Source organism: Talpa occidentalis, unplaced genomic scaffold (assembly GCF_014898055.3).
Source record: "Talpa occidentalis isolate TD23 unplaced genomic scaffold, MPIMG_talOcc4v2.1 talOcc4.12, whole genome shotgun sequence".
NCBI classification, from domain to species: domain Eukaryota; kingdom Metazoa; phylum Chordata; class Mammalia; order Eulipotyphla; family Talpidae; genus Talpa; species Talpa occidentalis.
Genome location: NW_023601212.1, coordinates 100,802,274 through 100,817,817, shown reverse-complemented (window position 1 = coordinate 100,817,817; position 15,544 = coordinate 100,802,274). Strand labels below are relative to the sequence as shown.

General features: G+C 52.7%; 2 protein-coding genes across 2 annotated transcripts; both read right to left on the bottom strand.

Annotated features, from left to right (window-relative positions):
• Positions 1–304: 304 nt before the first annotated feature.
• On the bottom strand, positions 305–3,377 carry LOC129145545 (ectonucleotide pyrophosphatase/phosphodiesterase family member 7-like). The gene is made up of 4 exons (XM_054693928.1): positions 3,288–3,377; positions 2,664–2,892; positions 1,431–1,551; positions 305–522 (listed from the first exon to the last, which is right to left on the bottom strand). Exons 1-4 carry the CDS (start codon positions 3,375–3,377, stop codon positions 465–467), a joined length of 498 nt encoding a protein of 165 aa, XP_054549903.1. The 3' UTR covers positions 305–464.
• Positions 3,378–3,777: 400 nt separating this feature from the next.
• Positions 3,778–14,991, bottom strand: LOC119242365 (ectonucleotide pyrophosphatase/phosphodiesterase family member 7-like). Its single transcript, XM_037508084.2, has 3 exons — positions 14,639–14,991; positions 10,390–10,535; positions 3,778–4,419 (listed from the first exon to the last, which is right to left on the bottom strand). The coding sequence occupies exons 1-3, from the start codon at positions 14,889–14,891 to the stop codon at positions 3,778–3,780; spliced, it is 1,041 nt and encodes a 346-aa protein (XP_037363981.1). The 5' UTR covers positions 14,892–14,991.
• Positions 14,992–15,544: the final 553 nt, after the last annotated feature.

The following is a 15,544-nucleotide window of genomic DNA, read 5'->3' as shown; positions in this document are numbered from 1 at the left end:
CCCGGAGCGGCGCCCCCAGAGCCCGCGGACCGCCGGGCGGGCGCCGGGACCCCACAGCCGGCCGCGGGCGAGCTCGGGGCGCCGGGCTGAGTGGACCGACAAGTGGGGTTCCCGCGGACCCGGGTCGGGGTGACCGCCCGCGGCAGCCCGGGGCGTGGGGCCGGGCGGGATCTGAGAGCTCCTCGCCGGGGCTACTGCGGGCTGGGGCGGGCGTGACCCCCAGTAGGCGCGGCCCCCCCCTACCCCCCCCCCCCGGGGGCCTCCCCCGCGCGGTTCTGCCGCCGCACCACGTGGGCTCGGGGCCACACACACATCGTCCCCCTTTATTCCCCCACTCGGGAGGCGGCCGGGGCGCTGCTGGGAGTTTACAAGCAAGGACGGTGTCGGCCCGGGGTGTCCCCGGCCCGGGGGCCCCGAGCGGGAGGCGCACGGGGATCCCGACGGGGCGAGTCTCCGTGGCAGCTTCAGAAGGCGGTCGCGCCCCGCGGCTCCGCTGGGCTGCGCTGGTCGCTTGTCCGGCCGCTGTGGACGGGGAGACCAGGGGACAGGTCAGCTGCACTCACCACACCGGCTTAGTGAGGGAGGGGTCTGGGCTGGGGACCGTGAGCAGAACTGGGGAGAAAGGGAGCCTGAGAGGACATGAAAGCCCCACGCCCCCATCCTCACTCCCGGCCGGAGCCGAGCGACGCCTTTCCTGACGACTAGCAAACGTCTCCGTGAATTCTGTCACCTGCTCTAGCAAACTGGCAAACGCAAGGAAGGGTCGTGGGAACAACCGTGACGAGCTGGACAGTGAGGGGTGTCTAGGGCGGCGGGCGGGGGCGCAGTCCTGTTGGCCTCAGCCTGAGGGGTGGGCTGCCGTCTCCAGGCAGTGTCAGAATTGAGTTGAACTGTCGGCTCCCCTCCCAGTGGTGTCTGAGAATTGTTGGTTGTAGGTGTGGGGAATCCTCTCCTCACGCTGAAAATTGGGTGCAGAACCCCCAATGTCCAGCAACCACCAGAATCTAGAAGGGCAAGGCAGGACCCTCCCTCCCAGGCTTCTGGGCGCCTGGGCCTGCCGCCCGCCCGAGTGCGCACTTGCAGCCCCAGATCTTGGAGACAGCACGTTTCTGCTGTTTTCTGCCCTCCAGGGTGTGGTCTTTTGTTAGGACTATCCTAGAAAACGAATACAACTGGTGTGTGATTTTTGGGGCCCAGTGCAAAGTGGAAATGTGGGGCCCTTTTTCCAAAAGCCAAGTTTCAGGGCAGTGGCAGTAGGTCATTAAAGCCGGCGGGGGCTCTTCTGACCCGGGTCCCGGTGAGCACCCAGGCAGCCGGCCCAGGACACCCGCCCAGGCTTCGGGGCTTCCAGGGGGCCGCAGAGGGAGGTGGAGAAATGGATTGTGAGTGTGTACACGGAGGACCCCAGGAAACCCAGGAAAAGCACTCACGTCTTTTTCCGCTGGATGGCAGTGTACGTGACCGCAGAGAGAAACACAATCAGGAGCACGGCTGTGACCGTTCCGAGGCCGATCACTGCGTTATGCAGCGTCTTCGAAGTGGTTCCCCCTCCTGTTAAAACACCAGGCGGTTTTGAATAGTCTGATCAGGAAGAGGCTGTTCTGCTTCTCCAGGTGTCTGGGTCGTTCCCCCATGCAGGTGCTAGTGAATCTTTATTGTGGAAATGAGATGCACACTGATCCCGGGACAGTGTGTGCCGTGGAAGGATCCTGCAGGACACGTTGTTGAAAGCCGGTTTTCTAAACAACCTAGTTGCCAAATGACCCACCTGTCTAATGACCACTTTGCCAAATGACCAATTTGCTCAAAGAATTAATTTACTGAAAATTGGTTTGTGCGGCATCCTGCTGATCAATACCTGGCACCTTGGCTCCACTGGGCTAAGGGCTGGGTTGGGCCCAGCCAAACTCTGAAACTTAAACCAACCTAAAGAGTTGGGTGAGTTGGTCATTAGTTTACCTGGCCCTCGGCCAAAGGGCCTGCCTACTGCCTGCTGCCTGCTGCCTGCTTGGTCACAGGAGATGGTGGGCAGAGGCTTGGGGAAGGCTGCCAGAGGCGTCCTGCGCATTGCCTGTCCATGGAGCCCTGTTACTCTCAGCACGCGAGAAATCAGAAATCATCGGGCAGTGACCAAGGCTCTCAGGTGGAAGACAAACTGGTCGGGGTTTATAAGCCACCAAATTCCCAGAGATGGTACCATTCTTGTTTTAAATTGCCTGGGTTTAGGGTTTTGAAGAATTAGAAATCTCCTTTACAGACACGCCGCTCCCCCTTTCAGCATTGAGAGGACTGAAGGCTTGTGTGAACAGCCTCCTCGGGGCTCCAGCCAGCACGGAGCTGCGGAAGGCTGCCTGACTGTGGGTCTGCAAGGGGCATCTGGGGGCAGGCCACATGCCATTTCTGAGCTGCGCAAGGATTATCACCCACCTTGGAGAGTCTGCCATTTGCCCCAAAGGCACTGTTGAAAAGCCCCCATCCCTTGAGGGGTTCCTGCCTCAGTTTAGAGCTGTTACTGTCTTGTGTTAGGATGTGGCATGGGAGGGGTTTGAGGCGTTGGAAAACAGGCCTGCTCTGCCAGACCTGCACTCCTCCGGAGAACCCTCTGACTCTTCTCTATCTCAGCACAGAACAGGTGATTTTTTGCCGGTTGCTTTGTGCCGCACCTGGATTCTGGTCCACGAGCATTCCCTGCGTGATGGCCAGGGAGCCATTATGGGGCTCAGGGGTCACCCCCAGGAGCCGACACATGAGTGGGTAGATGTGGATGCTGTCAAAGGGCTCAGCCAGGTAACCCTTCTTGAAATCTGGCCCGAAAGCTCTGAATATGGTCTTCATGTCCATGAAGTTGTTGTCAAAGCCGTGGTCGCCTCTGTCTATATAAAGGATGCGTTCCTGAAAAATAATAATAGCAAAAGGGCCTTTTTAGATTCCAAATGGTGGAGAGAAAACTGTCCCCGAGTGTGTTGCTGTTCAGAGCCACGAAATCTTTGTAACCGTGAGGACGTGGGTCTCCGCAGCGGCGGTGCGAGGAACAAGGACCCGGAGCTCTTTAGGGAAGAGAATAGGAAACACACCCCAACAGCGTGGAGACGACGCCCTGACAGTGACCGTTCTCCAGCGCAACTTGCTTTGTGCCGGGAATTGTTCGGAAGGCTTTTAAATTACATGTTAACTCCCCCTACCCCTTTTATCCTTTCACTGCAGCCCACAGGGCACTGTCATTGTCACCTGCATTTTACAGATGAGGAACCGGAGGTGCAGAGACTCGGGAACCTGCCCTGAGTCACGCAGTAGCAAATGCTGCCGCAGGTTCCTGGTCCCACACGCTCCCGTTCAGAGTCGAGAGAATTTCTGAGGGCAGGGAAGTGGGTGTACATCATGGGGGAGAGCGGGGGAGGAGGGGGAGGTAAGGAGGACAGTGGGGTCACACCTCAGCTTTCTACTTCTAATTCCAAACCACTTCTCTCTGACGTGGGTTTCTTCCTCTTTGAAACTGGGGCAAATAAGAAACTCTGTCTTGCAGGCGCTTGGGAAGACAAAATGGAGTCATTTGTGTGAGCTTGTGAAGCATTGGGCCCTCCGTCTTGGTCAGGGGGGTTTGTCACCATTTTTGCACAACGGTGACCAGGACAGGGCTGGGGGGTGGCCGTGGGGTGGGGTGGGGACATGTTGAAACCAGCGATCAGGGCACATCAAGCGATCACTTCTGTTTTGATTTTTTCCAGACCTGTCCCTCCCTGGTGGCTGTCTCTGGGGTCTCAGACGACTCCACCCAGCTTAGAATCGACTCACCCCGTTGATGTTGTAGCCGGGATCTGTGTACATCAAGATGGGCAGGTTCCGCTTGTGTTTGGCATAATGGAAGCGTTCCGGAAACTCCTCCTTCTTGTAGACGTGGAGGTGAGGGTGCGCGTTCTTCAGCGCCTGGTAAAGCTTTTCCTCTTGCCCCGGTTTGGCCAGGATCATCCCTAAGCCGCCATAGTCCACAAGGTCAAACTTGACCAGGTCACTGTACTTGATGTAGTTGGTCAAGAGGATCTCGGTGACTTCAGGCTGCTTTTTGATCGTGGTCATGCCATGGTCCGACGTGATGATGACGTTGAGGCGCTCGGTCAGGCCGTGCCTTTTGATGGCCTCCAGCAGGTACCCGATGGTTCTGTCTATCTGCCGGATCATCACCCTCCTGTTCTCCGTCTCGGGCCCGAGGCTATGCCCCACACTGTCTGGCTCCCCGTAGTACAGCGTGACGAAGTCAAAGTCTTCCTTCTCGAACCAGCCCATGATGATGTCGATGTTCTCCCTCCATTCCGTCTCGTTGCTGTCGGGGTGATCGTGGGACTTTATTAGTGCCCGCTGGACAGCCTCTCCATCATATTTCACTCCGCCTCCGGGGTAGTGGAAGGATGCTGTCTTCCTCCCCTGTGAGCACAAGAGAAAGTTTGATCAGGGCTCTTCATCAGGCATGTCTCTCTGCCAGTCAGCCAAGTCTGACGTGTCACCAGCCTTGCCCCAGTCCAGAGGCCCTAGGGAGCAGTGGCTGGGGCCGCCAGTGTTGTCCTTTATTCCTGGTGTCACTGAGTCCCACCGCTAAAACCTGTCAGCTGCAAGACATGCCATTGTGTACTGTGATACCTGGAAGAAAATTGCTGGCCTTTAAACCACAGCACCCCAGAGTTGTAAGATGCACCTGAACTCTAGAGAGGGCAGATGGGGCGGGGAAGTTCCTCACATGAAGGTAGAGGGTACTTCCTGGGTAGGCGAGGGAAGGGACTTCTTTATTCTTAGCACTCCCACCTGTAAATTGCCAGAACCTGTTGGAAGCTTTGTGAGGATTAAGGCAGATAACTAAGTGCCCATTGTCATGGTTTGGCACGTAGTAGTTTCTTTTGTGTGTCTCCAGATAGAACAAGCCTCCACAAACCTGAGGTCTGGTGTTCATTCATATGTTTGCCTGCCTCAGCGTCTTCACCCTATCTCTATTCAGAGGACCTGACCTCCCCTGGAGATTCTTCCCGGCCTAGGTGGGTTATATTGGCTTCAGGGGTTGAGCGGCTCTATCTGGCTAATCAGGGGAAACTGCATCCCCAGACCACAGCAGAGGGTTCAGCCTGGTGACAAGGAGATGCCATCTCCGGCCCTCTTCTGGGGCTGGTGGGCATGGGAGAAGCTGTACTGCTGGTGCCCATGTCTAAGGCTTGTGAAATATGAGGGTGCTTGCCAGAAGGGAAGACTGCCAGCTTGCTCCCTGCACAGGGTCTGCTCAGCCGCGGGCCACCCAGAGGCGGGACAACCTAGTGGTGAAAGTGCGCTCTGTGCCGGATGCTGGGTGCCCGGTGATGCACGTTGCTCAAACACTGCATCTCAGCTTGCTCACCTGCCAGACGGGGGTGATAGTGTACCCCGGGTGCTTGTGAGGGCTGAAGGCTTACCGCCAGTGGGACTGAGTTTTCAGACTGGAGTTGTGGCGGTTGTAGCCACAGAAGAGACTGCATGAGTGAAAATGCTCTGGAGCGATATACTCCCAGGAGAACGGTTGTGTTTGACAAACCTTCATAAAATTACTAGGAAAAGAAAAGAGTCCAAGGTCTTCTCATCAGTGGGTAAAGCTGAGATGGGCATATCTCCCCAAAGCTGCTGGCGCTGTAAGTCATTCCTCACCCCAGACCTGACACAGACTAGGCACACATCAGGGTTTTGGTTACTGAGTGACTCGTCTGGTATTTGGGGAACAAGTCCTTTTCTTTGTGTCAGCTACACTAGTGATTTGAAGACTGTTCAGTGAATTTCTTGTGCAACCCAGGCTGGGATGTTTTGGAAAACACTTTAAAGTTTCCTGGATTTTGTTGAAATGCGAGATGGTGATGGTATGAACTAGGCCATTTGGTGTGTACATGACTGACCACGAAGAGCTGTCTGATGATTGCCTGGTGTGCTGGCCATTCAGTGAACAAATGACAAAGGAAGTTGAGAACAAATGAGCAAAATGATGCCAAAATGTCCCATGACAGAGAGAGAGAGAAGTAGGAAAGCAATCTGGAAGTTGTAGGGGTTGCTCTTGGGCCCCACCCAAATCCCCAGACCCACCTTTGGGGGTAGCTGCTGGTGACTGTCAACTTGCCCCTTGTTCTGAGAAATCACCCACAGCTAGGTGGTCTGTCAGCCTCACCTGAAAGGTGTCCTGTGTTCCAACTGCAACCCTAGCAGCCCGTGGCCAGTGACTGGCTGGCAGGAGGACACAAGACCAACTAACCGGACTCAGGTAGGGATTACCTGGAGAAGCAGCTTAAGCTTCAGAGCTCCCTGTGGGGTCAGCTGGGCTCTTCCCCGGTGCATTGAATGTGCTGAATCCCCGCCTCAGGTTATGCTTTTAGGAAAGGACCTCAGATGGAAGTCTCAGCAGTGACTGCTTTGTAAGGCTCGAGAGCTCTGCTGTCCATAGCTCTATGGCAAGCATTGGGCTTTCTGCCTCCAGCAGCCATTTCTACATTGTGATCCAGTTTCAGTTTCTCTAGTTTGCATTTTCCCCCAGCTGCAATGATCTTCATTTGCTTACTTATTTGTGGTCTGTTTCCTTCCTCTGGAATCAGGGAGTCAGGGACTGTGTCGATAATGCTGACCACCCTTTTCCTGGCTTTTTGGCCTGGCACAGAGTGGGTGCTCACCGTGGTTCAGATATGTGTGGAGCAAATGCGCGAAGATCAGCTCCTTTGTGGGTAAGACACCCATCTTGTTCCCCTGGCTGACTTCCGGAAATAGTCCCAGAGACGACTCCTTTCGTTCTAGCATCTTACCTGTCACCTCTGCAGGTAACACACTTTCCTTTCTGACAGTAGAGTCTCTATGGTTGCTTTAACTTGCAAATCCCCTAATATTTACTTTTTGTATTTCAGATTGGCATTCCATATAATTCTCCATTTTCAGAGAGGGCACTTTGTTTACCTTACATATGAATTGACTTTGCCCTGAATTATGGAACCGAGTGAAAGGGTGAAACTTTGAACATTTTGTAGAGCACAGTTTGGCTCTTTTGTTATTTCGGATAAGGTTTCATTGACTTCATGGGGGAGGAGGCAGCCCTGCATATTCAGGTGAGTTCCTGATGTTTGCTTGTGAAATCTCAGACCTTCCCACCTTGTTTTCCTGTGCTAGGTGCTTCACACACTTACCTGGAACGACATTGCAAGCTGCTGTCCTAGGAGACTATGATTTCTCTCATTTGGCCCCATAGGAATTTTAGGAATTGTGCATGTCCATGAAATGAGCTCCAGAGAGAAATGTGCATGTGAGTGTGCTTGTTTGCATGTGCGCCCCCCCCCCCACACACACATACACACACACACATACACCCATACTTGTTTATTTGGGACCCATGATAATCAAAAGTGCTATTTTCAAGAAATACTTCTAGAAACAATCTGAGCACTTAATTGGATGCAAAGGAGTGGGTATTTACCAGTCTACCCTTTAATTAGCATAATCAGTGTTTCCAGTAGCAATTGGAAAATCACTACTTTCATTAGGTTATTTATTCTCCCTTAGTGGAGTGCTGCACCCATGTGGCTGTTACTCTTAAGTTGCTTTTTCTAAGCTAGCACTTCTGGTGGGCAGCGTCTATTTACTGGGTCTGGGAGAATCCTCCAGGATCTGTAGAACCAAACACTGGAGGACATGTTTCCATTTGCTCTTGCATTTTGTCTCTCGTCAGCTGATAGAATGAATGTCCATAATTTCGTGAGGCCCGTGAAGGGTCCATCACAGTTGTGCGTGGATGGGAAGGATGAGTGGTTTAGGGAAAGAAGGTCAGACCTGTCTAGGCATTGACTATGAGGGAAGAGACAGACTCCATGCTGCAGCGGGTGAGCGCAAGATTCACCTGGGCGGTCCCTGGTGGCAGAAGTGCCTCTGTCACGGTTAAGGTTTCAGAGTTGTGACCCCAGTTCAAATTCTAGCTCTGTCTCTGGCTGCTTTGTGACTTTGAGAAGTTATGGCTCTGCTCTGTGCCCCACTCTACTCATCTGTTCATAATCATAACGTTCATCTACCCATTGTCATACTTTCAGGTGTGTAGAGTGTTTGGTGTCTGGGCCGAGCCATGAGGGTTATGTTCTGGGGAGGACGGAATTTACTGGTATGGTTTATGCCTCAAAGTGTAAGCACCTGACCAGGCAAGGAATGAGAGCCCAGTGAGAGTAAAAAAAGAATACACTGTGATTCCCCTAGAGCTATGTTGTCTATGGGGTAGCTCCTGGCCACGTGGGGTATTAGGATTGAAACTGAGATTTAAATTAAATTGGAAATTAAATACAATTAAAAATTCAGCTCCTCAGTCTCAGCAGCCATATTTCAAGCACTCAGCAACCAGGCGTGGCCAGTGGCCTCCAGATTGGACAGCGCAGCATAGAACATATCCATCCCACTGTATGTTCCATGGGTTCATTCTGGCCTCCAGCTGAAGGAGGGCTAAAATGATTACACGTCTGTGAAATAGAGTAACTGACAGTTTTGAGGATTTCGTTCTAAGCAGCAAATGGTCATTATCTGAGTCAATCCCCAAGGGGCTACATTAAGCGTGGACTCGGGCAGTCTCATTGGGACAACTCATGGGGGAGAGGAAGTTGTCGCTGAGGTCGCCCAGCTGCAGAGGGTGAGCTGTCGGGGATCCTGCCCCAGGAGTCTAGGTCCACTGCCTGCTGCCAGTGTGCTGGGTCACATCACCCTGCAATGCCACATGCATGGCGGGTGGAACACAGAGGGGAGTGCCCGGGGCAGCATGGAGCAAAGATGGTGACTTGGGGAGAAGAAGGAGGTCTGTTCTGAGCGATGACTTTGAAAGTTCGTAGAAAAAACACAAGGGGAATAGCAAGCACAATCCCGAGCAGGAGATGAGAAGGGAGGCATCGTGATACCTGACCTTACTATACCATAAAGCAACAGTCATTAAGTCAACATGGCATCGGAATAAAAACAGACAAATGATTCGATGGAACAGAATCAAAAGCTCAGAAATAAAGCCAGTGCTTATTTCATGATAAAAGAGTCACAACCGAACAATGCAAAGGAGAGTCCCTTTAACAAACTGTATGGGGAGAAATGGGCGGCCACGTGTAAAAGAACGAAGCTGGATCACTCTCGAACTCCAGACAGAAAAATAAACTCCAGATGGATCTCCAGACAGAGATGCATAAGGCCAGTGGATGGATATAAGGATGGAAAAAGGTTCAGCATCGCTCTTCACAAGGAAGATGAAGACATCTCATGATTTCATAGGAGGTGTCATCTCATCTCACACATGTGAGAATGACACACACGCTAAGACCCCACAGCACGCGGGAGAGGGTGCAGAGAAGAGGACCCTGCACCATTGTTGGCGGGAATGTAACCTGGGGCCGCCGTTTTGGGAAGGGGTCTGGGTTGACCTTACCACCCTCACGGAAATACCGTGTGATCTGGCAGTCCCATCCCTGGGCATCAAGCCAAAGAAGCAGAGGCATCAACTTAAAAAATTGCAGGGGCCGCAGTGTTTCTGGCGGCGCTGTCTGCAGGAGCCAGGGCGTGGAAACGGCCGAAGTGCCGCAGGCAGGACTGGATAAAGAAGCGTCTGCCCGCCCAGTGGAATACTATTAGCCCGCGAAGAAAGACGGAACGTGATCGTTACAGCAAAATGGAAGGAGTTCGAAGGATTTCTGTGTTGTAAAGCAGGTCAGAATGACACAGGCAAATACTGGACGTTTTCATATACGTGACAGAACAAGGAACCCCAGCAGATGCGCCAACAGAGCAAAATCATTATAAAAACTAGTGGATACGGAAGATGAAGTGATGGTGAAATGAAGTTGAGGCTCCTGAGTTTAAGAGGCATGGGGGAGGGAGAACGGGTCAGGGAGATAAGGGATGGTGGTGGGAATAAAAAGAGAGCAAGAAAGTTTTGGGGAAGGTCAGTTAACTTTGACTTGTGCCTTTTGAAAGCAATAATGTATGGCCCCTGAACCCTTCAAGCTAAAGTTCTCTTCAGAGCTTTCCACAGTCCGAAGATGCACTGAACAGTCAACCTCATTCCTCAGGCTTCTGTGCCTGAGTCATAGATGGGAATTTATTAGATCTTGTAGGGCTGCTGGGTGCAGGCCTCTGGGGGGCCCTGGAGGTGCCATCTCGTGGAGACCCGCTCATCCTTAACAGCTGAGACCCAGCGGGTGAGTCTCCGTGCTCACTGCGTCATGCCTATCTCCATTCATCTTCAATCAGCTCCGCTAAGTAAGTCAGCACCGTCATGCTCCGCAGTTCACACTGACACAGGCTGCACCACCTGCCCAGGGTCACTGAGCTTTGACCCACAGGAGGATGAGAATGAGAGGTGGGGTGCTGGAAGCGGCCCCCGGGGCCGTGACGTACCTGTCTCTGTGCTGTGATCCAGAGGGGCAGCACCCCGTTGTCCCACCACTCAGTCGTGTTCTGTGAGGTCTTGTGGTCGTACTTCAAGCCCTTCTCCGCATCAAACATCAAGTTGTGAATGACTCCATGGTCTTCAATCCAGCGACCTGGGGGTATAGCAGGGATGTGTGGATAAGTCCCCTGAGCAGATGCTCACTTAACGACCACCTCCGCCACCATCCTGGCTGGCCTAGTTCCTCTGGGGCTCTAGCCCCAGGGTCATTTTGTAATATTTAAAATTTGCTACTAACACTGGTAGTCTCAAAGGAGGACTGATCCTGTGTCCACCTGCCAGATTGGCACCGGTCTCACCGATTTCTTTTCTGGACACATCTCTAAGAGATTGCAAGTGCATGTAAAGGCACATCATATGAGTATACACACAACAGTGCATATTTTGCACACACATGTGCAACACGTGCACAACACACATGTATTTTCACACACCACTTCATGCACACACGTATCACATACACGTGCATACATGTCATCAACACATAGGTAGCACACCCAATGTATGTGCACATTCACATACACTGTGTGCACACACATGTTGTTTGCTCAAATGCTGCATGCTTCACACAGGTTTGCCTGGGAACAAACTTGTTGCCCCTCTGATAGGGTCTCCTGGGGCTCAGGGGTTAGACCTGGGGCCATTCTGGAGCTCCCACTGGGTGCCACACCGTTACCTGTGCCTTTAAACAAAGACTGCTGCTAGGTCCCTGGTTATGTGAGTGCATGGACGCCCTCCTTGTGGTGGGTAGAATTCCCAGCCTGCCGGTGTCCGCGAGCACGTTCCATTTATGTTGGGCAGCCAAGTCAGCTAATTCTGAGGGACGCTGACCCATGGACCTTTGTGCCTGGCCCGGGCCCCGCCCATCCTTGCTCCCTGCCTGAGACCTGCTGGCCTTCCACCCCCTGGACTCTGGGCAGAGGCTCGGCTGGGAGGGGTGGGGTATCACCATGATATCCCATCACCTCCTTCCCCCTGTTCAGCTGCCCAGGAGTGTTCCTACAAACACCTGTTCATTAGTTATCAGGCAACAGTCGCTTTTATCATAGTTGTGTCAGGCCTGACCCTGGAATCTGATGAGGTCTTTGGGCGTTGGCAACACCAGCTTTTAGCCACTACTTTTTCTATTACGGATGCTTCTTTTCACATGAAGGCAGACAGAGGGTGACGGGGCCCAGTTCATGAAGACAAATGCTTTTCTGGGCCTGGGTGGTCTTTGTTTCAGTGAAACAGCTTATTCAGGCTTAGCCCCACTGCCTGAAAGTGTTGAGATTGGGCAGAATGAAAGAGGCTTGCAATGATCCTTAATTAAACCAGACACTGGGGGGCTGTGGGCACGCTAGTGGCAGGGGTGGAGGGCCCGGGGTCTGGAATCAGCCAGGGCTGAGTGTGGCAGCTGGGGACAGCTTCGTATGTCCTGTGAGCCTGGACCGTGCCACCGTCAAGAGGGTGGCACTTTACTGCCCCACTTTACTGCCCCACTTTACATGGCTGCTAGGAGAATTGAAGGGGGGTCAGTTGTGGTGCCTGCTGAGCATTTTCATAAGCCAGGTACCAGGTTCAACCATGGAAGACAGGTTCCTAGTGGGGGCCAATTGTCCCTCGGTGAGCATCTGGTGACATCTGGAGACAGTTTGATCACAGTGGGAGGAGGGGTGCTCTGTTTGCACAGTGGGTGGAAGGTAGGGGTGCTGCTCAACACTGCAGAGTGCATGGGGTGCCCACCCCAGAGACAGACCTGGCCCCGAGGTCAGCAGTGCCGAGTGGGAGACACCCACTTTCCAGTGGAAGCAGACCCCTCCCAGTGCGACAGATGGCAGGTCCGGTTAGAAATAAGAGGGCCGCATGCTCATGCCTTTTCTGCTTGGGTGAAAGAGAGTGGTTCGCTGATGCTGCATCGTTGGTTATTGATCAACAATGCATCGGCACCGCCTGAGATCTAGAAGGTCACACAGGGCATAGTCCAGGCTCCTCCCCAGGCCCCCATGGAGCACCGGTCTCACCGACTTCTTGTTCTGGATGCATCTCTAAGAGATTGCAAGTGCATGTAAAGGCACGTCATGTGAGCACACACACACCAGTGATATTTTGCACACACGTGTGCCACACGTGCACAACACACATGTGTATTTTCACACTCCACCCCATGCACATGCATATCACACACATGCGCGTACATGTCATCAACACATATAGGTAGCACACCCAACGTACATGTGCATTTACATACACTGTGCACACACATGTTGTTTGCTCATATGCTACATGCTTCACGCAGGTTTGCCTGTCGCTTTCCTTATTTTCACTGCTGTGGAAGCTTCCTATGAGGCACAAAGCTTCATCACCTTTTCCACGAGAGCCGACCGAGGAGGGTCACCTGGTTTGTCCAGGACTTTCACAGCCACCCGCCTCGGGACATGTGGTGGTTTCCATTCTGTTGCCGTTACAACCGCCAGGGCCCCGAGCGCCCTGTGTGCAGGTCACTGCCGCTGAGCTCAGGCAGCCCTATCCGGTCCTGCTGGCCAGAGGACTTGTGTTGGCTCTTGCCAGTCTTCCCCTTTGTGGCTGGACCCATTTCCATTCCCCCTGGCAAGGCACAGAGGAGTCGGGGTCATTTTGTAATATTTAAAATTTGCTCTCACTGTTTACATCTTGTCATCCCAAACCTTCCGGGAATAAATAAAAGGTGGGCACACCTTATCATTTTCCATGCGCCTCGTGTTCTGAGCATTTGGGGACCCCGAGTCTGTCCACGGGAGAGCTTGGAAGTGTTGTGAAGTTAACACCGCAGAGGGAAGACGCGTTCACTTTCTCCAGAAAAAGGCTGTTTCGTTCCTGCTTCCCAGTGCTCATAGGTCCCAAATGACTTGCCTCTCAGACTTTACATGTAGGAAAATCTCTCAGCAATTCGCCCTCTGGGTGGTTGTTCAGGTTTATTTATTACGTTTTGAGGGGTCCCTGGAGAGTCTGTTGGAAAGACCCACCCCTGTCCCCACAGAGGTGACCACCATCTGCACATCTTCCGAGGTGCCCCATTGTACTTGGACCTCAGAGAGTGGCTGTCTGGTTGGGGTGAGGCTCAGGCTGCAGGGCACAACTCCTGGCCCCAGTTCTCTTCCTGGAATGAGGTAGAACCAGTGCCAGGTGCTGGGGACACCGTGTTTCCAGCCCTAAGGCCTGGCGACATTCAGCCCCTCTGAGCCTTGGCTTTCTGTCTGTGCAGTCGGAGCCCATTTGCTGTGCACTTACTTGGGTTACAGTAGAGCACAGCGCCCCCATCAGTCCTGCCATGGGGAACGGCACCTGCCATGGCAGCATCCTTGGCATTCTGGCTGCCTCCTCTTCTCCTCTCGTAGATTGCAGTCCCCCTGGCCAGGGGGATTCTGGGACAACGTGTTCCTTCCTATCACAGACCTCCTACTGTTCCCTCTGCCTGGAATGGTTTTCCTTCTCTGGTCTCTGAGGTTTCTTTCAGCTCTCAGCCCACCTGCCCCACCCTCAAGAGCCCTGCCTGATACTCTAATGCCAAGTCAACCTGTCCTTACTGTCTTTTCCAAGAGCCTCTCCAAATTGTAATGACATCTATTAGTGTTTTTGTTTGCCTAATGTCTGTCTTGTTGGACTGCAAACTTCAGGTGACCTGGGGGATGGGTTGTAGGATCAGCACATGCAAAGTCCCTGAGACAGGAAGGGGTAGACTGGGTGGAGGTGGTAGGAGTTCTTTGTGACCTGGAGAGGCATTGTCCAGTGGAAGACTGAGGAGAGTCAGTCAAGATCCAGGCTGGGGGGCTCCTCTGGGTTACAAGGAGACAATGTCTGAATCCCCTTTGGGAAGCACTGGTGTCCCTCCAGCTCTCTAGTATTAAGCAGGGGAGTTAAATGATCCAACTGAGTTCTTTAACTCCACTGTTTTATTATCTTTAATAAATTCTTCTAATGGTTTACTTAAAAAACAAAGATTACCAGACATTGTGGGAGGGTGGGGGTTGGATGGAGGATCAGAGATCCTTTAGGAGGTTGTGGCCCAGGTGCTGTAGCCGGTGGGGTACTGGAAGCAGCCCTGGTCATCTCGGGAGAGATTGAGCTAGTGCTTCTTCCAGGGGTGATCCTGGGGTGTGTGAGCTGCTGAGGTCTGCCCGGAGCTCACCCCCGTCTCAGGGTGTGACAGCCAGCTCTCAGCCCAGGGAGCGAGCTTACCTGTGATGGTGGTGAAGTGGGATGGGGAGGTCATCGTAACGAACGGTGGCGAAAGGTACTTGGCCTTCACACCCTCCTTAACCAGGAGGTCCATGTTGGGGGTGTCCACGTCCTGGTCATAGTCCCAGCGGAAGCCGTCGAAGGAAATCACCAGCAGCTTGTTGAAGTTCTTTCTCCCGGGGGCAGGGTGGCCAATGGCCCAGCCCAGCAGCAGGGGCAGCAGCAGCAGCAGCAGGGACCTGAGCCCCGTCATGTCCCCAGGGTGGTGCACGCACACACTGCAGAGTTCACTGGCCCACTCCCCTGTCTCCTTTTTTTATCTGTAGCTGAACAAAGTCCAAATTGATAATTCTGATGTGTACATATTTTCTCCCATTCATTAAGGCCGTCTTCATTTTAATGGTCGTTTCTTTCACTGTACAGAAGCTTTTGAGTGAGGGAGCCCCCCCTTGTTTATTTTTGCTTTTGCTTCCTTGCCTTGGAGTCCAGTCCTCAGAGACATCCCTGAGGCCAATTCATGGAGTGTTTTGCCATGTTGTCTTCTTTGTAGCTACATCCAAGTTTCAGGTCCATTCTGAGTTAGTATTTGTGTATGGTGTGAGATTCTTTTGCATGTGGCTGTCCAGTTTCCCCAACACCATTCGCTGAAGAGACTTTCCTTTCTCCATTGTATCCTGTTGGATTTGTGGTAGATTAACGGCTCATATGGGTGTATCTCTGGGCTCTCAATTCTATGCCATTACTCTTTTATTCCAATACGCACTGTTTTGATTACTACACCTTTGTATTATAGTTCAAATCCTAGGGTTTTGATACCACTGTTCTTTTTTTGGTCAAGATTGCTTTGGCTATTTGGGGTGTTTTGTGATTCCATACAAATTTCAGTAAAGTTTGCTCTATTTCTTG